At 38.5% G+C, this 25831-nt stretch overlaps 3 protein-coding genes across 4 annotated transcripts; all 3 read right to left on the bottom strand.

Annotated features, from left to right (window-relative positions):
* Window positions 1-6614: 6614 nt before the first annotated feature.
* Window positions 6615-9464, bottom strand: aicda (activation-induced cytidine deaminase). The gene is made up of 5 exons (XM_082150577.1): window positions 9382-9464; window positions 7754-7919; window positions 7349-7628; window positions 7127-7242; window positions 6615-6850 (listed from the first exon to the last, which is right to left on the bottom strand). The coding sequence occupies exons 1-5, from the start codon at window positions 9399-9401 to the stop codon at window positions 6800-6802; spliced, it is 633 nt and encodes a 210-aa protein (XP_082006703.1). The 5' UTR covers window positions 9402-9464; the 3' UTR covers window positions 6615-6799.
* A 4047-nt stretch (window positions 9465-13511) lies between these two features.
* nat14 (N-acetyltransferase 14 (GCN5-related, putative)) lies at window positions 13512-16866 on the bottom strand. Its single transcript, XM_082151029.1, has 3 exons — window positions 16711-16866; window positions 16186-16271; window positions 13512-15469 (listed from the first exon to the last, which is right to left on the bottom strand). Exons 2-3 carry the CDS (start codon window positions 16264-16266, stop codon window positions 14708-14710), a joined length of 843 nt encoding a protein of 280 aa, XP_082007155.1. The 5' UTR covers window positions 16267-16271; window positions 16711-16866; the 3' UTR covers window positions 13512-14707.
* Window positions 16867-17323: 457 nt separating this feature from the next.
* On the bottom strand, window positions 17324-25642 carry znf628 (zinc finger protein 628). Of its 2 annotated transcripts, none has more exons than XM_082151027.1 (7): window positions 25335-25642; window positions 23734-24281; window positions 23509-23581; window positions 21934-23019; window positions 21512-21854; window positions 21118-21272; window positions 17324-20238 (listed from the first exon to the last, which is right to left on the bottom strand). In XM_082151027.1, exons 2-7 carry the CDS (start codon window positions 24108-24110, stop codon window positions 17980-17982), a joined length of 4293 nt encoding a protein of 1430 aa, XP_082007153.1. In that variant the 5' UTR covers window positions 24111-24281; window positions 25335-25642; the 3' UTR covers window positions 17324-17979. The 2 variants fall into 2 exon arrangements, with proteins under 2 accessions (XP_082007153.1, XP_082007154.1); XM_082151028.1 differs by lacking the exon at window positions 25335-25642 and adding an exon at window positions 25180-25327.
* Between the last annotated feature and the right edge of the window lie 189 nt (window positions 25643-25831).

The raw sequence follows: 25831 nt of genomic DNA, 5'->3' as shown, positions 1-25831 counted from the left end.
AAATTGTTTTCTGCAAACTCCACCAGATTCTTGTTCTACATCTCCTTGAGTACCACTGTGGCGAATTTCATGTTGCTTTGCTGTTTTATTCTTTTATAATTGCCTGACAAAGTCATGACCAATACTGTTTACCTTGCTAAATAGGCATATTTTATAAATTCATAAAAGAAAGAAAGATTAGTTAGAAAGAAAGATATATAGAAAAAATCTGGAGGAGTTTGCAGAAAACAATTTGATTTGATTTTTTTATGAATTTATAAAATACTAGTGCAAGGTGTTTTTAGTAATTGTTGGTTCGGTGTGTTTGAGTGCTCATTGTTACAATTACACAGCAAAAGTTCTGTGACATTTTTATTTGTGCATGGTAGAAAGCAAATACTGATACTGACATAATGACGGAGCAGGCTACATAGTCAACTACGAGAATAGGTTTGTGAGTTTGTGAATAGGTTACTACAAACGATGGCCGTGAAAGAGACTGTGAACGCATTCAAAAGGATATATTTAGTTGGTGAATAGCATAGAAGATGCTATTACACAGTAGCGATAACGTTAAGTGCACCCGAACAAAATATAATATTCAGAAATAAACAGTGTAGCTGACTTACAGATTCAGTTAACATCCACAAATGAATAAGCGCAACGATTCAGGGAGCAGGCTACACAGTGAACTCGACGATTCAGGGAGCAGGCTACACAGTGAACTCGACGATTCAGGGAGCAGGCTACACAGTGAACTCGACGATTCAGGGAGCAGGCTACACAGTGAACTCCGAAAAAATGCTACGCTTGAGCAAACAGTTTGTGAATAGGCTACTACAAATGATGGCCGTGAATAAAATATGATATTCAGAAGTAAACAGTGTAGCTGACTTAATGTTTAGCTGACAGTGTGTTTATGTCAGAATGTTTATTTTGAACCCTCAACCCTCTAATGTCAGAATGTTTATTTTTAAACCACAACCTTCTAAGTGCTCCTTTTACCGATATATTTACCGATATCTTTTGCATTTGTAATCCAAACAACGTCAAACTTGGCACTGCACTTACTCGTGTCCGTAGCAAGACACCTGTCAAGTTTGAAATCCATCGGACTAACGGTTCGAGAGATATGCGAATAACAGACAGACAGACATTTCTGTAATTTATAGATAGATGTCTATATTTTGTCATGTATAGTCATGACTTTGGCAGGCAATTATTAAAGAATAAAACAGTAAAGCAACATGAAAATCACTACAGGTACTCAGGGAGATGTAGAACAAGAATCTGGTGGAGTTTGCAGAAAACAATTTTATTATATTTTTTTATGAATTTATCAAATATGCCTATATAGCAAGGTAAATAGTATTGGTCATGACTTTGGCAGGCAATTATTAAAGAATAAAACAGTACAGCATGGGTCACCAAACTAAGGCCCGCGGGCCGACTTAGGCCCGCCACCCCCTTTTGACTGGCCCCCCAGCCCCTCTGCCCCCCACTACTTGAACCGGCCCTATGAGGCAATCCCCAAAAGTCGTCATGGCCTATTATATAAATATAAATAAAACTCGCGTGCAAATTAATGCAATACGAAACTACTGTTAGATACGCGGGTTCTAGGGACACCTAATATGTAGCTCTGCCTTAGCTGTGAAGCTCTGAAGCAGGCTGCGATGTAAAGATTGCAATGCTGGAATATGTTGAGAGAGAGGTGTGGGCCCGATCGAAAGTCGCAAAGTGTTTACTTATATTTGTGTGCGTGTGTGTGTATGTGTGTGTGTGTGTGTGTGTGTGTGTGTGTGTGTGTGTGTGTGTGTGTGTGTGTGTGTGTGTGTGTGTGTGTGTGTGTGAGAGCAGGCTGCGATGTAAAGATTGCAATGCTGGAATATGTTGAGAGAGAGGTGTGGGCGCGATCGAAAAGTCGCAAAGTGTTTACTTATATTTGTGTGTGTGTGTGTGTGTGTGTGTGTGTGTGTGTGTGTGTGTGTGTGTGTGTGTGTGTGTGAGTGAGGCGCGGGCGCGATCGAACAGTGGAAACAAAAAAAACATACTCCGTCATTTTGTTCATACAGGACATCATTCAAACTGCAAAGTGTTTAAGTTACTGTTAATTAAAAAAAAGGAAAACAAATATATTAATCTGAAATGTAGCAAATTAATTTTCAATTCATTCAGGTACAATTACCAAACATATCTCAAGGTCTTTTTATTAATTTAATTTTATAAACTAATTATATAAAACTATTGTCAGTGCACTACAAATAAACTGGTTCTATGCCTTTACTTAATTAATAAAACGTATTTAAAAAATACAAGGCTTAAGTAATTTATTTTCCTTTGGTGGTAGGAGCCTGAGACATGTACAAGCCTTCTGCATTTTTGTTTTGCTTTTCCCTCCATTGTACCGAACTCGTACCGAACCGTGATGTCTGAACCGAGGTATGAACCGAACCGTGACTTCTGTGTACCGTTCCACCCCTAATAGAGAGTGCATTTTCAAAGAACAGTGGACCAACGATTATTTTTAAAGTGAAGAATAACTTTAATTAAAACAAAGTGTGAAGACTCGATAACTACTTTTGCAAACCACTAGTAAAGATAAACAAATATGTGCCAGGAATCAAGAGTTGATATAGTAGTGTGGATATAGTAGTGGGGATGGCTGTGCCAGGCTAGTAATCTCTACTACACAATGAGGCCTGCTGGTGGTCATTTTGGTCTGGGTCATACAATTCTATGTTATATAGCTGACCCGGCCCCCCCATCACAGTCAGGAACGATAATGTGGCCCCCAGAGAAAAAAGTTTGGTGCTGTACCCCTGCAGTACAGCAACATGAAAATCACCACAGTGGTACTCAGGGAGATGTAGAACAAGAATCTGGTAGAGTTTGCAGAAAACAATTTTATTTAATTTTTAAAATTTTTGAATATGTCTACCGACACCAAGCGCCTGCACCTTTAGCCTACCACGCAACCTCGTGTTTTCTGCAATATATGGCGAGACCGCAGTCATTTGGGGTCCAGCCTTGGAAATAGGTCACATGAAGTAAAGTCGGTTGCAACTTCCGGTTCACAGGGACTTTTAAAAAATAAGAATGGTCAATTTTGATTTCATGGTGACTTTAACACAACAAAGTGGCCAATTTGCATGTAGTATCATGGAATGTTATAGATAGATCAAACAGTAGGGGGCGACAGACATGATAAAAAGACTGCAGAAAGCAACTTGCTGTGAATTAACTAAAGACCTGTCCGGGAAACAAAACATCTGTGATACAAGTGTATTCTCTGAGTAATTCTTTGTTTTGATAAGTGGAGATAAATAATAGAAATGATGTAATGATTTGATTTATGGCCTGTGCCTGGTGCCTGAAATGGTTTACTGATCTCACTGTGGTTATGAATAACACATTTTTTAGACAATATGTCGACAATATGTTTACTGATATGTAAACAGATGGAAGACAGAAATCTTTGTTACTTTGTTCTTTCTCTTCTTCCCAGTTTTGAAATCATAATCACCGGAAATGCCGTTAAATGTGATTTGTACCTTTCTACACCAGCAGTGTTTGAGTAGTTTCATACATTATATTCATGAGAGAAAACAACAGTCTTTCATTCTGGTTGAAGAACTCTTTCACTTGCCATTAGATCCAGACTCAGAGCACATGGTTTCCACAACTAAACAGATCCCTCTACTGGACACAAGGGAAACAGGGATACAGAGGGAAAATTTACTGTAGGTCCCTGAAATTTAAACTAAACAAGTGAACATGCAGAAATATGCCTTGCTTAAATACAGTTTTCTGAAAAATGTAAAAAAAAAAAAAAATAATAATTAAAAAATACATATACAATACATACAGTATATATATATATATATATATATATATATATATATATATATATATATATATAGCCTAAATACAAGATGAAGGTAACCAAACAGATCTCTCCTCAATATATATATAATTCTGAAATTTACAAGAAATTCCCATCAGGCATATGCAATATATATTGTAATCAGAGTGTGTTTACACAATAATTCGGCTAAGACATTTCCAGTATTTCTGATGCAATTATGACAACGCTGCTTATTTTCAAACCTTGGTATAATACTGAGAGTGTTAACGTATTCAATTAAATTATTTCCAGAAGATCCAAAATTCTGATTCTGTATGATCTTCAATAAAAATGATATTTATTTAAGGTTGAGGAGAGAATTCAGTCTATGCTGTAAAAAAATTATATAATCAATAAGTTAGGACAAAATGATTTTTACATTGCTTCAACTCATCAAAATAAGTTAAGCAATTTTCAACTTTTATAAGTTATACTAGATTCAACAAAAAATGTTTTAAGTCAGTTTAATGTAATTTAAGTTAAAATAACTTCCAAGTTGATTTTACTTAATTTAAGGCGGCAATTTTTTTTCAGTGCACATAGTGTGTGTGTGTGTGTGTGTGTGTGTGTGTGTGTGTGTGTGTGTGTGTGTGTGTGTGTGTGTGTGTGTGTGTGTGTGTGTGTGCGCGCGCGTGCGTGTGTGTGTGTGTTGTAGACTACATTGTGAATTCCTGCTGGTTTATGCTGGATTTTTAAGCAGGGATGTTTCAAGAAAGCAACATATGTCCACTCACTGTCCAGAATCAAGAAATGTTGATAAACTTGAGAAAGTGTGGGCAGAACTGCATAAAAATGTTGCACTAGTCGCCTACACAGTAGCCTACATACCAGCCTCAACAATACACATGATGTATACACTGTGTAAACAACTGCTGTATATAAGAATTTCACTATTACTGAGTTTACCCAATTTGGTCAAATTAGGATGTTAGGATGAGTCTTCAATCTTCAACCCCCTGGCCTCTTGGTGTGTGGAACCATAGATATGTGTATACTATTGGTAGAGCAGTGACCCAAGTTACAAAAATGGTATAAAAATAAATACTACCATATTCATGAATTTACACAGGCATCACGTTTTGGTCCACAAAGAAGGTTAGCATGCAAATAAAAAAATTGCTTTAATAAATTAAAACAAAATGCAGTATTCCAAACAGAGTAGCAGCGTAACTGTGCTCTAAACACAAACAACACCAGAAAATTAACACAAAGAACTGAAAGGCTTCAATACTGAATGCAAACATATGTGATCTAATTAATCATACAATGAATAAATAACCATGGATACTAACTAGTGGCGGGAAAATGAGAACAAAAGGAAACTAACTAGAGGAATAAGGCAGGCAAAACAGAAACAGATCACAGTGAAAATGAAACCAAAACTGAGTTTAACCGTTACAAAAGGCTACATTGTTATGATACTTACATTACAAAGCCATTCAAATGATCATTACTGATGTTCATAGTTATATACTTGCACATTTCATTTTAATGTTGGTGGGACAATGAAACATTCAGCAAACTTTTACCCCTGTGGCCAGTTGCATAAACTGTTAAGACTAGTCTTACAAGTTAGTCATCCAGTTTTATTCTTTAAAACTGTTAATAACTTTTTAAAGTCAGTAACATAAAAACGTAGATTGGTCTAATTTGACACCGAACAGTAAGACTGATTACCCCTAACTAACTTCTAGTTGATCATACTAGTTCTTAAGACACAGTCTTAACATAATGGCTATGTTTATGCAACTGGCCCCTGGTTTCACAGACAAGGCTTAAGATATAGTCCCAGACTAAAATGCATGTTTGAGCTGTTTTAACTGAAAGCAATTTGCAATGACATATCTTAAAATACATTGGTTCCATTGTTTTGTCTCAAGATGTACATCAGTAATGTTTTTTTTTTTTTATAAAAGCTATGTCCTAATTGAACTAAGGCCTCTTCTGAACAAACTCATTTTCTGGTTAATCTCTGCATATGTTTTCACTCTTTCATGGCAAAGTCTTGTATGTTCAATGTTACACTGCAACTCTGAGCCCCTGTATCCTGCTTTCCCGTGTCTTAGGGTATGTTTACATGACAACAATATAGCCTACTAAAAAGAGACAACAATGCTGGCAAAATGATCCCGGTTCACACGGATCTGAGAAAATGACTTGAAAGGCTGTATTATCAATGCCAGGCCAGTAGTTGACGATGTCACTTTGTAAAGAAACACTCCGCGAACATGTAATACGCACAAGTATGACATCACCGTTTTCAAAAATTCACATTTTTGTTGGTTACATGGAGATGGTAAAGGCATGATTGTCAAAACCTGCACGTTTTCAATAGCTTGCATTTTCAGGCCCCCAAAATGCAAATTTTTTGTGTAAATGAACGGCCAAAACGCTTGGCCACTTATCAATTATCAATTCTTATCAATGTTTCTTCTTAATATTTTTGTGGAAATCATGATATGTTTTTCCAGGACTCTTTGATGAATTAAAAGGTCAAAAGAACTAAATTTATTTAAAATATAAATCTTTTGTAGCAAAAGATAAAATATCTAAATAAGATAAGCTAAATATCTTTACTATATAAAATTAACGCTTCCTTGCTGAATAATTGTATTAATTTATTTCAAAAAACAAAAATCTTACTGACCCCAGATTTGAATTTTGAAGTGAATGAAACATAGTATTCCACAGACAGTTAATACTAAAAATAATACTGGATTATCACAGATAAAATGGTAATGCCAAAAAACTGCTTTTATTTAAAAATAACCACATTAATGCTATACATACAGTACAAGATCAGGTCAAATTCAAGTCAAAGGATTCAAATCTCAGGTAATACAGCACCATTTCTCTTCATCCCAGTCGGTTCATATCTCAGTGTTCATTGATTTGTGAATCTCATATTTGTGATCATAGCCCGAGTAGAGTAAAAACATCCCTCAGATCCTCAGTCTCGCAGGGCTACAGTGAAAAAGAAAGCAAGTCATTTAGCACTGACAAATATGCCATGACCTCTGACCTCATCAAATATTTACCTATAAATATGGATCACAACCACAAAAGCTACCATTAAATAAAGTGAATACATGTAAAGTGGGGCACTTTCTTAATGACTAAATATTGCTATAAATGGCCACATCAGTGTTATCTCATAGTGATATGATTGAATTTAGTTAGTATTCATTCTAATCTTGTAATTTAATGCCAAGGTCGTATTAAGATTATTAAATTTGTAACCTGCAGGATCTCATTGAGTTTTCGACCGAGTCGGACAGAGTTTTGCTGAAGGTCATCCCAGGCTTTAAATCTCCTCTCCCTCCGAGCAACAAATGTTTGCCAGCAGTAGAAAAAGTCTAAAAACAGAACAGAATCTAATAAAGGACAAGAGTGTGGCATTTCATTTGCCACATTGCATCACAAATATTAACCACGCCCCCCTTTGTTCCCTCCCCCATTTACCTTTATACGTCATCACAGAGATCTGCACTCCTGCCCTCTTCAAGTGTCGCAGTCCTTCCCTCTCCAGGCTGTCCTCTTCATCACAGAAGTAAAGGCGTGACACAAAGATTCTCAGACGAAGGTTGGGCGTCTGCGACAGGAAGTGGGCAAGTTGTTGAGCGCATTTAGAGCAGGGCGACCAGGAGCAGAACCAGGTCACTGAGTAACATATCCTCGCACCGTCCACACTTGAACCACACAGGCCCGGACACAACACACCCAAGTAACGCAGAAAGAGCAGCTTGAGATGAAACAGGAGATAAAGGTTACAGATGGAGAAAGAATGAGTAAGAGGAAAGTTATTAGCTCTATAATAATGCCTTTATGATAATATCTTTTCTCATTATCAGTTCATCTTCCCCTCACTTCTACATGGCAGCCGGTGCGATTGCGCAGGTGTCCGAAGTCAAAGGAGAGGGAGTCTGGGCCGGTGCGTCTCTTTACTACAAAACAAAGGTACGTCTCGTGTCTCCCTCGGGCCCAGCGCACATTCTTATAATGGAAGATGAATTTCCTCTGGGTCATGAGCACACTACAGTAAAACATGACACTCTGTTATTCATTTGCATCACATTTGTTATTAAAAATAGATAATGGAGTACACACTGCAAAAATTATTATTTGTTTTTACCCTCTGGTTCTGTTCGCGTGTCAATTTCAATTAAATGATTGTACTATATTTTAGTTAAATAATGTTTTTAGGGGATTTTATGGTAGTAAATTATACTTATATAGTAGTTATAATCCCTTTATTCACTTTTTGAGCATATACTTGAACTTAAACTGTCATAAATCTTAAATGCTTTGGAGCGCAGAATTAAATTTGGTCTCTTTTTAAACATGACACATGGCAGATGAAGTGGGAATTTTTTTTTTTTAAGTGAACTTGTAAAAAGTTATACATTTTACATTTATTGGTAGAAAAATACACAAAAAGAAAATGTAAAATTTTACATAAATCCATAAATCTACACAAGTAGTGTCCCAAAATTGAGGTTGATATCTCAAAAAATTTGCTTTCAGTAAGAATTTGTTTATGCGCAGTACCAAACGTTTCCAATGGATACAATTCACCTCCCATTCATTAGGATTAAGTGTGCTCAGTCTCTGCTGTCATGAAGCTGATGAATGCCTCGGCCCCCACGTCAGGTACACGCTATGCAACACAGGTAACGACTATGGCAAAATCTGCTGCGCCTGTCTCCCGAAAGTATGATTTCATCAATAAGTCAAGCAATTTGTGATAATTCAGGTCGAATGTCTTGTTTGTTATTTAGCTCCTCTACTCCTTTGATGGCAAAGACATCTCTTCCATCCCAAAAATACAGTTTTCATGAACAGCTCCCTACATAACATGATAGGCTCAAATAAATGCCTTGCAAATGCAAAGATTTTTAGATATTTTTATTGTAAAAAACAAAACAAAAATTTTTTTTTAAACATTATTAATAATAACTTCTAAACTGTAATATTGTGCTAAAAATAGTTTTTAGTTACTTTCAAATGTAACAAATCTAAAATGTAATCACACATCAAATATAATCATAAAATATTATCACATCACAGGGAACTTTTGCACCTATAGAAATTGAATAATTCAGAAAGTCCCATCTGCAGCATCTTGTAATGATCACATTGTTCAGCATGACTGGGACACCTGCAGTTATTAGTAGTCGGTTAAGTTTAGACTTGGTTCTCAACCATGTGCATGTAAAAATAGATATGCATCTAATAATTCCCACAATCATTCACAGATATTCACACTAATAACTATCAGTTTCAATTTACACCTTCTGAAACTGGAGAAAGTCTGAAAACAGGTCAATGCTCTTGCACGTCATTAAAGTGCATGAACTGAATGCACCAATGCATTGATTTATTCCTTTATTAATAAGTTCTTATAAAGATGGGTAGATAGCTTTATCTGCATAGCTCATATAGACTAAAAAAATCCCCCCTTTTCTCTCACTATCACTTGTTTTGTTTTCACTTACCTGTCCAGCTTGCTGATCATTCCGAAAGTCGAAACTTGCTAACTCATTTAGTCACATCAGTGAGAGTTTAAAAATGGGTAGAGGAAGAGGGAGGTATAGAAAACGTATGACATACTCATATAGCTGTAAGAAAGAGGGTCCCTGATTGGGTGAAAATGGTTTTCAAACCTGTTTGGGTGGGTGAGGTGAATTTAAACAGTGATATGGCTCACTAATCAGTGTATGTGATATTTAAAGAGATATGTAAAAGAGTTACAGTCTTAGTTGCACTGACAAAAGACAGTGTAAATCAGAAAAGCAAAGAGCCGTTGCATAGGTTAAATTGTGAACTGGCGTCATGGAAGGATGCATGCATTTATTATCTGTTTTTTAAACTCTTTATTCCTCAAGTTTCTACAATAGCACTTGACCTTGTCTTAACCGCACATTAGTCTCTTGAACATTTGACGTGTTTTCAACCCTTTTTGCTCCAGAATGTGCGTCAGAAATTGCTGCCAATGGCATAACCAAAGCCAGTTGGAAAATTCCAGATCTCTTGACTTGCACCCAGTCAGGGAACCCTCCGCTTAATTTTTCCCACACAACCCAAACACTCCCATATACCTTCTCTCTCTTGCTCAGATTTTCTCCATCCGCACCCTTTCCACTTGTTTAGTTTTTCCCACAGGGGAAGCTTGTTTTACTACAGGAGGTCATCACCACAACCCCTGGAGAGACCTTCCCAGTGGGTTTTTTCCAAAAAGCCACTTAACCTTCACACAAGCAAGCACACCAGCGCACAGGTATAGCGAGAGGACCCGGTGAATCTGCCTGGTTAAGGAAGGAGATTAGCACATCTACTGCGTGCTCATTCATTTGTTTCCGTCTGCAACTGTCTTTGACTCTTTCCTGGTGACTTTAAAGTTGGCATCCCGTGTGTTTGTCTGTCTCCAGTCACTCTACTTCACCCTCTCATGCACTCTGCGGCCAGGGAAATCACCGCTCTCCAATGAGCTCCCTCTCAAGTGTGTGTAAGTGTATGTCTGAATTCGAACATCTGGAAGAGATCTGTCTGCTCCCATGATTTACCTTCCGACCACAAGTCTTTCTGAGGTCTTACCACAATGCGCTATGTGTGTAGAACTTGGGAAAACAGAGAAAAGAATATACTGTAGGTCCTGCTCCCGTTAAAGTTGATTCTCATGATTTTATTTTTTTTACCTGATAATAATTTGTTTTAATGTGCATTATCAAGAAAAGACAATTATAAAAGGCCAGTTTGCCGAAGAATGAAAGTTCTGTCATCATTAACCCATGTTGTTACAAGCATGTCTTTCTTCTCTGGAGCACAAAACAAGATAGTCTCAGTTCTTTTTTGTCAATACTTTGAAAGTCAGATGGATCTGATGTTGTTTTGGACCTCATTGGACTTTCATTGTAAGGACAAAAACAGCTAAAACGCTTTAAAATCTTCTTATGTGTTCTGCAGAAGATAGAACTACATGAACTAAATGATGACAGAATTTGTAACGTTTGGTTCTCACAGGTGACCCAAAGCCAACTTTGCTCCGTCTCTTGCTGATGGTGGGTAATGAAGACCACCACATTGTGTCAAGGGGCACAACAAATGAATCGAATCTTGGCCGGAAATGCCAAGTCATATTTTCCGAAACCGACCCACCTACACACAAACACACACACACACACACACACACACACACACACACACACACACACACACACACACACACACACACACACAGAGAGAGAGAGAGAGAGAGAGAGAGAGAGAGAGAGAGAGAGAGAGAGAGAGAGAGAGAGAGAGAGAGAGAGAGAGAGTGAAGCCCATCGTGCAGACAAACTCAACCACAACTCCAAACACACTTACTTTCCAGAGTCATGAACTCACATCTGTTTCCTGGCGACAATAATAGTTACACATCAGTTAGGGGGATATAGTAGCAGGTGTTCAATTGCCTGAGCTGCTCTGTACATTATAACAAAAGCTCCTCCACAACAAACCAGCCACTATGACTTGCAAAAGCTACCAAAAGGAAAGATGAAGTAATTGTGCTCATTAGTTGACTAACACAATTGCAGCCCATAAAAGCTTAGTGGCTGGTACTAAAATAGGTTTTTACATTAGATTTGTACATGTGCATGACAGACACGGCACTTTCTGAAGAAAAAAATAGCGTTATGGATCTACTTCTAGTAGATTCATTTATATATCTCAATGTGAGTCTACTGAAGATGGTTGGATAAAAGAAAAAGGTTTCAGGTTGCAATTCAAATCATCCTGAAACTGTATTAAAAGCTAAGCATGCATAATACTGTGTAACAGTAAAGTAATTTCAAAACCAGAAAAATGAGTTCAACATGCCTACATATTCAACGTTTTATCACTTTAGATTGTTTAGTTAGTTCAATAATCTATTTTAAAAGTTAAAAGTCCCATCTTGTAAATATGCCTCATTGTATTGAATGTGCACTTGTAGTGTAGTTATATATATATTTTTTAAACTGTACTTAAAGATAATATAATCTTAATTAAATAAAATTCCACTTAAGTGTACCTAACATTTTCACTACTATCGCTGCGTCTGAAATCGCATACTGTCTGAGTAGGTACTACATTGGAGTTTTAATTTACTTCACGGCTGCTAAATAAGTATGTTCTATATAGTATATATATGTGTAGTATGAATGAAATTCGGACATACTACATCCGCCATGTTGTTACTGTCACGTGACCTACCAGCTTTAGTTTCATAAATCCTCTCTTGTGGCCTCACGGGATGGTAAAGTGTCCATCTAATGTGCATTTCATAATCTCTGCAGAAGTAGTAGGTCATCTGGGGGGTTTTTTGCCTACTGTTTTTCTAATATAATTATGTTGCGTTCCAATTTGTGTACTTAAGCACTATAAATAGTGTGTTCAAACTGAAAATTGAGTGACAAAATTACCTTATAAAATTCGTACACTAGACGGTTGAGTGCATAGTGCATAAGTACATAGTTTATAGTCATTATAGTCATCATTTAGGACACGACAAATGTATATGGACTACTCTTGGCATACTGTTTTTCTCATATTATACAGTAGAAAAGTATTCGATTTTGGATGCAGCGGCTCTTAACACACTTAAGTATACTTTTTTTAAAATGCACTTTAATAATTTCAAATTACAAATTGTAATTTAAAGTACATTTTAAATTGCTTTCATTTTTTGTATTTTAAATAAGTGAGCTTTTTATGTGTTGACTAACATACAAACACGTGAACTGTAGTGTTATTCAATATTATATTTAAAATTTACTAAATTGCAACTTCATCATTACAATTACATACAAACATATTTAAATACATGAGATAAAAGTTTCAATAGAAATTACATCAAAGCATATTTTAGTTTACTGCAAATGCTTGTCAGTACATTCGACAGCATTGGTTTAAACATTTCAAACAGAATAGAATTAGGAAACTATATAAGTACATAAACGCCCTCTAAAGTTCAGTTAATTGCATTTAATATAAATTTAAACTCTAATAATTTTCATTTAATTGCAATTAACATTGCATTCAGTTTAAACTACAGAATATTCTTTTAAACTATTTTATTTTTTAAAGTGTACTTCTTTTTCACAGGGATGTGGTTTTAAAACAATAGTCAAACAGGTTTAAATTAGCAGCTAAAGCCTTAAACGTGACAGTGCAGCTTTCTGTTGCAGGTGAGCATCAGGCCGACCACACAGTGAACTGTATAAACATCCGGTGGTGAATGGCAGCCTTACATGCTGTTGAGTAGTAGTGTGAGTGGTTAAGGTATAGCTGGTGTTTTAAGCTAACCACACAGCATGAGCAGCTCTTAGTTTCAAATACACTCAGCATCACTAAACTGTATCCACCCACACACATTTAGAGTAGCATGCGGGAATTAACTGTACTTGCAATGTGTTTTGCAGCAAATTTAAAGTAATCGGGCTGGATATGAGATTGAACTCAATTTGCAATGAGTTTGTACAATGTGTCAAGGTTTGCGTCTGGTGAACTTTATCAGAGCATTTTCAGTGCAGCTAAACCACAGATATTTTGGTATAGAAAGATCGGTGAAGCAGAAAAACAGATAACCATGCCTGGTAGACACACATTGAAAGGTTTTACACTGTGAGCTTAATTTTATTCATAGAGATTATTCATTAACAGTCAAGGGAAACAAACAAAATGTTTTCACAAAACTCAAATTCACTTATACAATATAATAAATAAGGTGAATAAATAAGGAAAGCACATGTAAATCACTATCTTTGTCCAGTAAGTTGGCTTTAAAAAAAAAAAGCCTACAAAAATCCCTTTAAAAGCAATCCATGATATAAACAACAAGATGACTGATTGTCCTTTCACCCAGACTGACACCTTCATGGCTCTGGCTTTGAAACCCAGAGATGATTCTGTAATGTTCAACATTACAATTCTCTTAAGCAACAATATAAATGATTTATATAAAATTAACACAGCCATCACTAGGTTACTAGTGTCAGTGATTCGCTGGGACGATGTGAAAATGAACAAATCCATTTATACATTTGAAATCTAAGCATTTGCAAAGGAATATTCCAGGTTCAAGACAAGTGATTGTGGCAACTGACAGCACACAATGTGGATTACCACAACAAGGGACAAGTCAAAATATCCTTAAAGTTGCCATTAAATGAAAATCTATTTTCTAAATGCATGTTATTGATCTTGTTGTGAACTATTCAACAACTTCTATTCACTAAAAACTAACAAGTCCCCAACATGTTGTAAAACACAAAGTATTTTTCGATAATCTGTAACACTTGGATGTACGACACAATACAGAAGAAAAGATGTCACTACTTCTGGTCCATGACAGCAAAGATCTGGGTTACAGTGAGGCACTTACATTGGAAGTGAAGTAGGCCAATTGTAAAATATAGTAAAATACTTGGATAATGGCAAAATGCTCACTGTTTCAATAGTATAGCCAAAAGATGTAAACAGCATTCATGTTAACATGATTTTAGTGTGGGAAAAAATTGCTTACTAACCTCTTCTGTATAAAGTTATATACAACTTCAACTTCAGGTTGAAGGTTCAATGACTATTGAACTTCATCAACATGACAACATAACTCCATAAACCATAAAAGACTGTAAAAATGAACTTTACAGCTCATATTATACACATTTTAACAGAGGAATTAAATTGCTTTTATAAAATTATTAGCTTCACATTTTTACCTTTAAATCCTCCAAAGTCAAAATTATTTTTGTGGTCGCATTTAACATTATTTATCTGTAAAGTCTTTAGTTTCAATGACATTTATAGATCCTTAACAAACACTTTAGTTAAAGGGAACCCCAGCCAACCCTTCTCTGGCTCTTCATAATCCTCATCCTCCTCCTCTCCCTCAGTCCCTGCAGTCTCACCCTGCAGACGATAACCCAGCCTCCTGAAGAAAGCTTCTCCCACCCTGGAAGGAAATGGCACGTGGGCGTAGACCCGCCGTATGCCACTCTGCTTTGTTTTGGACTCCAGGCCCTGCACCAGCAATCTGCCCAGTCCCTCTCTGCGGTACCAAGACTGGACCACCAGCCTGCAGATCCTACAAACACCATCCCGACTCCAACCGTCTCTAGCCACGCATCCCATTATCTCCGCGTCAGAGTCCGCAACCCACACCTCTCCAGCAACCTTTGCCCTCTCCTTCAGCTCATCCTCATCCACCTGCTCTCTCTCGTTTGTCTTCTTCTCTTTGGCTTTTTTACGGCGTCTGGTTTTCTCCTGGTTGGTGATCAGTTTGGCTTGGTTGAAGTAAGGATTGGGTAGATCTGGCTCGGTGTCTGCGTGGTAACTGCTGCCCACGTAGTCCCAATACGGCCTGCTGGAGCCCAAGATGCCCACCGATCGCGGGATGGTGAGCTTAAGGTAGATTATGAGGATGAAGACGGGAATGACCAACGCCAAGATAAAAGAGTGCAGCACACAGCGGAGGATGGAGGACAGGGTGGCCAGCATGAAGAGAGCAAGCGGACGGGTCAGAAGGTGAAGAATCAGGCGGTTTTCCATTCCCTCACATCCTTCCTGCAAACAGAGACAGAATGAGAGGAGAAAAGATGTTAGAATCTCTATTTTTTTGCAGAATCATTTGTCCACTTATCCATTTCATCATATAGCATCAACAAAACACAAAACATTATTTTTAACCATATTAAAAAAAGATATCTTCAAAATACAGTATATATTTAAATCAATAAATCATGTTGTGTTCTTGATTTAACAAGTCTTGTAAACAACAAAGACTGTTCACAAGTCACTGTTTCAGTCACTTCCAAAATCTATTATTGTGTTTTTCAGACTGTGATTATTTCATTAAAGCTGAATAAGCAGGTATAATATCTCAAAAAGAGGCTTTAATTTTTCACAATATATAAAACAATGAAAATGTATTGCTCTCTAATGAACAACAACCAAAACACAACAGTCTAATAGGCCTACTAAAGAATTTAAAAGCATGGATAGTGTGCAAATATCCAACAAACTAATTCAATGTTGGCTTGTTTAAATGTACTTCACACTGGTGTAGAGAAATAACACATAAATAACCCTTCAATGGAGTATCTCCTATTCATTTATATCTGTGTAGTTCATATTGCTAAAATGAAGAGATTCTTGTCACTGTAAAGTGCATGTGGCCTAAGATAAAATATAAACTGGGAGAAAGGACAAATGAAAAGAATGAAAAGAGAACGGGTGAGGAAAAAATAACATCCCATGAGGGATATAATGTTGAATCGCACCTTGATGAGAGCCTTAACAGCTTCAATGTCCTTCTCCTGCATCCTCCGCAGGACTACCTCACCAAGATCCAATCTAACCATCTTACCTGAGAAGACATTATCAAAAAAACAAACAAAAAAACGGTCATGCCTCATGTTAAACATCAAAATAGGGAAATCTGAATTCACTCTAGATTTTTAAGAACTCAGCTGCAAGAAACAGGAAATTCTCGTAGGAATAAATGCAAATAAAGACAAATTTAAAGTGATAGACTTGTGGTTTATGTATGACTTCCTCATGGGTAATTACATCTTCAACATTTATCGAAAAAAAAGAAAGAAAGAAAGAAAAATCATGGCATGGCTTTGTCTTTCAGGTTGTGCAACTGGTTCATGAAGCATTTAACAGGTTTAAAGTAGAATGCTGTACCGTTAGCTTGCTCCGTCAACCCCAATGACACTATTTAAACCCTTATATGGTAAACGCCGCCTTCTTTATAGCTCAATCTATGGCTATCATATATAGAGCATGCGTGACCTACTTACCTAATATTCAGAGAAGCACGGATTGCTTTAAAAGAAAAGCAATACCCTCCTCTGTAGTCGATGTTACTTGTAATGTTTGAGGGATTTAAGGATTCAGCGTTGTCTGTCTTCCCGCATGGAATGTAATTTGAACCAATCCTCATCCGGGAATACCAGCCTGCGCAAACTGCGTAGTGTGGATGCATACCTTTTACAGTCTATGATGCATACACGTAGCGGTTGAACCTGTCGACGCTAAAGCGCATGCGCACTGTATGGATTTGACTTGTGGCGTTATAATACTAATAAGGATGATACAAATAATTCGTCACATTTATATTGAGCTTTTTTCAGCACTCAAAGCGCTTTACATGGAAGGGGTATCTCCTCAACCACCACCCATGTGCAGAATCCACCTGGATGATGATGACGGTTTTACACACATGTGCTTAAGTTTTTATTGAAAAAAAAAAAAAAAAGTTGCCAGCTCATCTATGTCTGTAAAAGAATAATTTTCATCCATATCAAAATGGAAAATTAAATGTATTCATTAAATCTAACCAAAAATACATATGAAGTAATCTGAATATACTTCTAAATTCTGAGAAATTAGTAAAACAGCAAACACAAATACTGATATTCATACCTATTTTTATTGGTAATTGTCATCTAGTACCAATATTAAGAAACAGAAGACATATTTACAAAAGTTCACTTTGTACAGTAACTGTCAACATGACAGCATATCATATTTCATATTAGTTTATAAATTCTCTTTTCAGTGCACCCTGGATGTAGAAGAACACCAGTGATTTTCTTCATTTAGAAACCATTGTTTTTGGTTGGGCTGAATTCGATGATTGTGGTTTGTGAAAGAGCTCTCCGTAGGGGCCAGGTGAACAACCGCTATGTGCTTTATCCCCACAAAGTGCAGTCTTGGGGGGACAACAGCTTAAGAAGAAGACACGGTGGTGTTCTAAGGATGTCTATGTATGCAACAAACAATTCTCAAATGATTTATGTAAGATTTAACATACTTACATAAGGTCCTTACATTAGGTCCTGTGTCAGTCCTACAGCTACAACACTGTCATCAGCTTCCTAATCTTTAAAACCATTATTCACAGTTCAAAAAGAAACACTTTAGAATGACAGAACCATTACTTGAAATGAAAACATTTGTATATCTGGTAAACACGTGCCACTAGTAGTTTTGCATGTGAAACAGTGTCATGAGGTGTGAATTGTGTTAAAGCCAGTTAAACTATCAGATTTACTCCGTACTCAGCCCTAAATTCCAATCAGTCCCATCTCTGATGATATGCTCTCAGCCTCAGCAACTTTTGACTCTTCTGACATTACTTCCTCTTGTACCCCTTGTGCATCATTATTTAGCTTTTCCTCAGTTCCTTCCACTAACCTATGTCCTACATCTGCTGCCTCTATTCCACCCTCTCTCAAACTGCTGGTGCTAACTTCAATTATAACAATGCCTTCTCCTCCTTCTAATTGGAAGATTCCCTCCATTTGCCCAGAGTTTGCCCCAACAGCACTTTTAAAACTGCCCCTTGCCCCAGAACCGTTGCCATCACCTTCTATCAGTGCAATCATTTGAACACTGTCCCCTGGACCTGTGCTTCCATCAATTTTTGTTTCGTCACCAAGCTCAAACACCATATCTTGCCCTTCCAGAGGCACCAAAGCTTGACCCGGGTGGCAAGAGAGGCTGAGATCCTCACCTGGGCATCCTATGTAGCCTGAGCCTGCTTGAATGTTCTCCTCACCCGGAGACTCTGTTTGGAAATGAAGCACAAATGACTTCTCTACTTCAACATTTCCCTCAGTATTTGCAGTTCCATGCCCCTCACTCTGTCCAGCCCACTCTTGGAGTAAGTTGAGAGAGACCATTTCGGTCTTCTCTTTTCCTGCATCTCCCTCGCATTCTCCCTCTGTCTGAAACCGGAGTACATATGACTTCTCTCTTCCCCCACTATTCCCTCCCTCTTCTCCCTGGCCCTCACCTTCGATCTGTAAGACATAAGACTGCCCTGCATCATTCCCTCCCTCCATCTCCACCTTCACCTCCATCCCATCCCCCTGATCTCCATTCTCCATTTCTTTCTTTAGGCACAGAACAAAGCGCTCCCTTGGAATTTCTTCGACAGCTTTCTCCTCTACTGGAACACTCTCAGTATCACCGCTCAACACAGCGGAACTGTTTGCTAGTGTAGAGTTTTGCGTCATCGACATAATGCTAACTGCAGGGACAGAAGGACTTTCAGATACTTGGCTATTGCTGACAGGCGACACAGCCAGTGGATTGTTAGAATTAAGCAGCGTGAACTCTGTCTTTACAGAAGCAGCAGAAGTGGCACTGGATATCGTAGTAGATGTGGAAGTAGCAGCTGAAAACATAAATGGTTGCTTAACTGGTGTGGTCTGAACAGTAGGAGGGGATTTTGGGGTAGCAGCTTTAGGCTTCCGTCCACGTCTATTTCCACCTTTCCTGCTACGACCGAGGCTTCCTAAAATGGGACGAGTCATCGTCGATGTGCTTTGAGGCTGGGCAGTGATGAGGGGAGCATTATTATTGGTCAAAATAAATCTTTGTTGTGTCTGAACTGGTTGAAATTGCTGAATTTGAGTTTGGGGTGCCGCCAAAACTTGGGGCATTGCCTGAATGGTCTGCAGCAAGGGGAGGGTCTGTGGTTCTGAAGAGGTGGGAAGAGTGTTTGTACCAGATGCTGTGGGGACCAGGATCAGACTAGGCTGGTTACCATTGTTAGACTGGCACTGAAGTAGCAGAAAATTCTGTGTCTGTGGAGGTGGAGGGGGAGGAGGGGGTGGTGGAGGAGGGGCTTGCTGTGTTGGAGTGGGATTGGAGAGTGGGATTAGTTGCAGCCCTGAAGTTGTCTGGATCATAAAATAATTCTGTGATGTGTTTGGAGGTATGTCAAGATTTGGGGGTGAAAGAATCAACGTGGAATTGCCATCACTAGGAAACAATGAGGTAAGCCCTCCAGGTACATTCAAGTTTACATTTAGCGTTGCTGTCTCTGAAGCCCCAATACCTTTAGCCACCTTTCCTGCTTCCTTTGTACACGCTACTGCACCCCCAGAACTGTGAGTTCTCAAGTGCCTCTGCAGGTAGGAGAGCATGACAAACTCTTTTCCGCAGTGTTGGCACTTGAAGTCCTTGCGCGAGGAGTGTGTGCGTAGGTGCAGCTGCAGATTAGATGAGTGGGTGAAGCTCTTGTGGCACTGGGAGCACTGAAAGGGCCTTTCTCCAGAGTGTGTCCGTTCGTGCTGTTTGAGGTTGGAGGTCTGAGAGAAAGCCTTACCGCACACAGAGCAAGCATGTGGACGTAGGCCAGAATGGAGCTGACTATGGCGACGGAGACAGCTGGTGTTCTTGAAAGACTTTCCACATTCCTGACATACATATGGCCTCTCACCGGTGTGCTGGCGAAGATGGTACTGGTAGTGTGAGCTCCATTTAAAGGTCAGTGGACAGTAGGGGCACTGAAAAGCCCGCACACCTGTGTGGACCTATATGGGTTAAGAACAATTTTCAAGATGTTTTAATATGTATCTTGGTTTTTAGCTGATTTTGAAAACATAAACAAAATTCAAGAAATACTTCCCCCAAAAATTTTAATTATGTGAATATCTACTTGTCAATTGCCATGCAATTAAATTTAAGTGGAACTTTTAAACTTAAAAACACACAAAAGCACCATAAAAGCATAATAAGCATATAATAAATGAAGTTTTATGACTCGTTATATAGCTTAAGAGATACAAAATGAAATTGAAGTTAATAGTAAGCTTTCCTTTAGTGAGCTGCTAACTGCTGCAACCAAATCATTGTGTCAGTAAGTTGAACTTGTGAATTGGATCAGCCCATGAATTAACCATTCAGACCTTTTTTTTTTAAACCAGATCAAACGATTGTAATGCAAAAAATACAACTGGTTGACGCCAAGGAGAACTAGTGTGTATATCAAGGATGTGGATGTTTTTGTATGTTTTTTTTTGCTATTCACGTTTATTTCTGATATTTATTTCTTATTTCATTTTATTTCTGTTACTCACACAAAATTGTGACTATAAAAGACTTGTACTATACTGCACAAATACAGACAACTTTTAGGATACTTTCATGGTGCCTTTGAAACTTGACAGATCCAGTCCCTTTTTATGACATTTATTATGATAAATAATAAATGAATTCTAAATGCACAGTACATCAAAACATTTACATTTGTGTTCCATGCAATTTATTTACAAATATTTAAATGTAATTAATGTAGCAAATACATCACAGCATTGATTTAAAATTGCAAAGTATACTTTTTTTTTTTTTTTTTACATTGCTCTTGCACAGAAACAAATCAAAACATCAAGTTGAAAAGCAGCTGTGTTTACCCTTTGGTGTATGGAGAGCAGTGAGGACCTTTTGAAGCTCTTGCCACACTCTGTGCATCGATACGGTCTCTCCCCAGTGTGATCTCTCATGTGGTACCGAAGTCCTGATGAACCTTTAAATGACTTCCCACATTCAGAGCAGCGATATGGCCTCTCTATAGGGAATATAAACAGAAATACCATCGTGAGATAAATATCACGTTGTGTGAGACAATGTCTCATGTATCAAATGGGTGTTTTTAATACAAAGATGTAGGGTCTTCATATATCAAAAGCTTGAGAACAAATAGCATAAATGTATAATAAATGAGAATAAATAAACCTCACAGTTAGAGAAGCCAGATTTTGAATATAAACCAAACAAATGGTTTAACATCCACTGCAGCACCCTTACCGTTATTTGTGGCAGATGTCTTGCTACCTCCACCTCTCCTGCTTCCCTTCCCTGATGCTTTGGCAGATGGCTTCACAGCTCGTCTCTCTCCCTCCTCGGTGACAGCAATTAGACTGACATGGATCTCTCTCTCTCCATCTTCACCATCTCTTTTTAAGGAGGGCAGGGGCAGTGAGAGAGAGGGACAGACGATCTCTACTTCCGCCTCTGCCTCAGCAAGCAGCCTCTGCTCGGGAGTGTGGGAGTGCTGGTGGTTGAGCAGAGAGGAGAGCAGAGGAAAGGAGCGGTCACATGCCGAGCAGTTGAACTGAGAACGCGACTCAGGCAGAGCGAGAGGATGGGCCTTGAAAAGAAACAGATAATGAGAAATGGAGGTTGTTTCTTAAAAAGATCTTCTTTGACAAGAATTTCTTTGGTCTTACCTGAGCCATGTGTCTGGTCAGTCCACTGCTGGTCTTGAAACTCTTCCCACAGTAGGCACATTCTGTTGTAGTTTGTGTAGTTGAGACACTGGTCTCAGTGGACATCTGATTCACAGACGCGGTGAAGGTTTGAAGTAGATCATACTGTGCCTGCCCTGACTCATTTCTAACCGCATCCAGACCAAGTAACTCTGCCCCCTGACCGCTATCTGCAACTGCGGTGGTTTCAACAACCTCTTCAAAGTCTGCCAACAATGGTGTAGCCCCCACCAGTGACACCCCACCTCCCTCCGTGCTATTTTCTGTAACAACCTCTCCACCGCCTGCTGGACCAAGGCTATCTAGGTGTAGAGTCTGATGTGCCTCAAGATGACTCTGTGTTGAAAATGTCTCATTACAGCTGCCACAGCTAAACAGCAAAACACTGGCACCCGTGTCGGTCTTGCTCATGTGGATATGCTCTGTGCCTGTGACAGCGGAGGAAGTGGGTGTGAGCGTCAGCTGTGGCAGAATGTTCTGATTGGCTGTGCCTGAGGTAGCAGGCGAGGGCGTACAGTGAGACAGGAACACCTGTCCGACTCCTCCCTCCTGTCCACCCACGAGGCCCACCATTTCAGAAATGCTCATCCCAACAGTGTTCAAATCCTCCGTCAGCACCACCTCCATCTCTCGAGTTGCTGACTCTGGACCGGCCCCTCCAGCCTTCCCAGCACTCTTCGCCTTTCCTTCTTCGTGAGAGATGCGATGCAAAGCCAAGTTGGATGAATGCGTGAAGCTGCGTCCACAATCCCCACAGATATAAGGACGTTCTCCCGTGTGTATGCGCATGTGCTGTCGCAGATTAGTGGACTGACTGAAGGCCTTAGTGCAGACGTCACAGACGTAGGGCTTGAAGCCCAGGTGTACATTCTTATGGCGACGCAGGCTGCTGGAGTTCTTGAAGGCTTTGGAGCAGCTGTCGCACGGGTACGGACATTCACCAGTGTGCTGGCGGAGGTGATACTGGTAGTGCGAGCTCCATTTGAAGGTTAAAGGGCAGTAGGAGCACTGGAAAGTGCGAAGACCTGTATGCACACTGCGGTGAATCTGGATATATAAACCATTGTGATAAGAAGTAAATCAAGTTGCTACAATTGTTACATTTGAAGAAAGTCACCTTTAAGACCAAATACATTCATAAATTCTCAGAATGAATGGTTAAAACTACAGTAAGGGTGTACATAATAATCTCCAGCTATCAGAGGGCTAGGAATGCTACATAAAACATAATTATGAAATCAATTATCATTCTCATTTTTTAAATAAAATAAAAAACTAAATGTGCAAAAGTTTGGGGTCAGTCATAATTTCTTTGGAATTTTTTTTATACTTCTTTATTTGGCAAAGACACATTTTATTGGTCAAAAGTGACAGTAAAGACTTTTACATTGTTACATAAATTTCTATTTAAAATAAAAGCTGTTCTTTTGAACTTTCTATTCATAATCAGAACCCTGAAAAAAATGTAGCACAGTTTGATTTATCTGGAATATTAAGATTTATATGGTGACACTGCTTGAGATTGGAATGGCTCACCTGTAGAAGAGAAGAGCGTTTGAATGCTTTACCACAGTCATCACACTTATAGGGCTTCTCTCCAGAATGAGACCTTAAATAACACACAAAACAATTTTATGAAGTAAAAATTGTGGTGAACAGAAATAATAAAACAAAATAAAGTAGTCGGCACAGAATCACATCTTACATCGAGTTTTGTGACCTGGCATGTCAACCCATATCTAGAATCATTTGACCTCTCACCTCTGGTGGTATAGTAGGGCAGATGAGCCCTTGAAGGCCTTAGGGCAAAGGTTACAGCGATACGGCCTCTCGTTGTTATGGCTTCTCTGATGATGTGCCAGTCTGGATGACCACTTAAAACTCTTCCCACAGTCCAAACACTGGAATGGATGCTCTGGGTTTTGAGCCACCGTTGCAACGGGGGGTGATGATGATGTCACCATGTTACCTGTGAGCCCGACTGTTACTGACTCTTTGACCTCTTCTTCTCCCCTCTCTCCATCCTCTTCTCCATCCTCTGTGGAGGGGAGGAGGGAAGGAAAGGGAGAGAGGGAGGAGGATGTTTGAGAAGGTAAGAGTTCGGTTTGGACCACCAGAGTAGCAACAGAGTTGGCCATCAGAAAAAGTTGGGCTGTAGTGAAGGGCTCTCAGTTTTGCAGTTTTGCTCTAATTATGGCAGCCATGGCTTGTGTTTGATGGAGTTTGGGCCAGTTTTCTCAGATTTCAGCCAGGGAATCTTTTCTGAAGATGAAAGTCTTCTGTCGTCTTCTTCTTCTTCGTTGATAGAGCTGTACACATTTAAATATATAGAAATAGATTTAAGATGTATTATATGGTTAACAAAATAAATAGGCATATCAGATCCTCATATTAAAATATGTTCCTCATAAGATTTGTTTACGGTATTTTGGCTCTCAGTGGAAACAAATCAAATTAGGCAGATGTCAACATCAGCTTGAATAGCATTTCCTCATTCTCAAAAACTATTAATACAACTATGCAAGGTAAAAGTAAATATGACCCAGACTACACTTAAAATGAGGATAAACATGGTTTGTGCTATGCAGGATGTGTTTTGGACTTTGAATTATGGTCTGCCATGGTCAATGAAATTCAAGAGAAATTTAGAAACACTCAAACTAACAAGACAACCCTATTGGTCATCGGAACACGTCGCAGCAAATCATTAAAACAGTTTGTGGTAATATTAATACGCTTTAAATTAAAAATTCTATATTTTGTTTTACTTTCGCCCAATAATTTTATGACTGAAGCAAAAACAGATGAGAAACTCTGATATATTGTAAATAAAAGAGTCCAAATGTGAGAATACACAAAAAAAAAAATCTGGGATTTAAATGCAATTTGAGCCTGGGAATGTTCGTCCATTGAGTACTAGATGATCTTTGGATCATTCTCAAATCATGCAACAAAACTGTGGAGTGTCGTTAAGACTAACCAAATACGAAGATATTCAAAAAATCTATGAAACTATGGAATTTATTAAACTATTAAGCTAGTCACATAATTTGTAATGGAAAAAATAAATAAATTAGATTGCCCCAGAAATTAGACAGCCTTTAGACAAGACTGCATATTATTTTAATAAGAATTATTTTCCAGGAGTAATTCTGATCATCAATGTTTCTCATCATCAGTAAACAGACCATCTGAGAATTGACCCACCTTCTCCTTTAAAAATCCTCCTCCTCCTGTTTCACTCCCCCTCCCTCACCCGCTATCTATCTGTGTGTTCCTGCCTTCTTGTCCCATGGAAAAGGAGGAAAAAAACAAAACACAAAATGAAGATAAAAGGATTCAATTGGCCAAAGCGCACTCACCCCTTAGTTTCTAAACAAATCAATAGTGGATCGTTTTATTGGCTGTTTGTTGAATTATTTGTGATATCTCGATCCGGCCTTATCGAATCCATTTCAGTCTTGTCTTCGTTCCTCAAGCGTCGCAATATTTATCGGAATAGGTACATTATTCAATGCATGTGTTATTCCCCTGGTCCATTTCTATGAAATGGTCGTTTTTGATGTAATGAAATAAGGCCGAAGTCCGCAGTGTTAGTCCACACAACCTTAACAATAATCTAGAGCACAAACTAACCAGCAGTCGCCCGTCTGTGACCGCCTCTCAGTAAAGTCTTCGGCTATTGGTTAGTTCTCGTCCCCTGTTGGTTTGTCTCATTGGTCAAAAACATACTGTGACGAACTTTTAATTTAGATGTGCGTAAAACGTCCGCAGTTTTGTTTAAAATGAACAGGAAATAAACCCATTAGGTTATTCTACAAATCTTGCATCCTAAATAAGTCTCAATTCTTGATTATAA

This window comes from Leuciscus leuciscus (assembly GCF_965113295.1).
Source record: "Leuciscus leuciscus genome assembly, chromosome: 20".
NCBI classification, from domain to species: Eukaryota; Metazoa; Chordata; class Actinopteri; order Cypriniformes; family Leuciscidae; genus Leuciscus; species Leuciscus leuciscus.
Note: the sequence above shows the minus strand (reverse complement) of the source record. Positions and strands in the feature narration are given on the sequence as shown.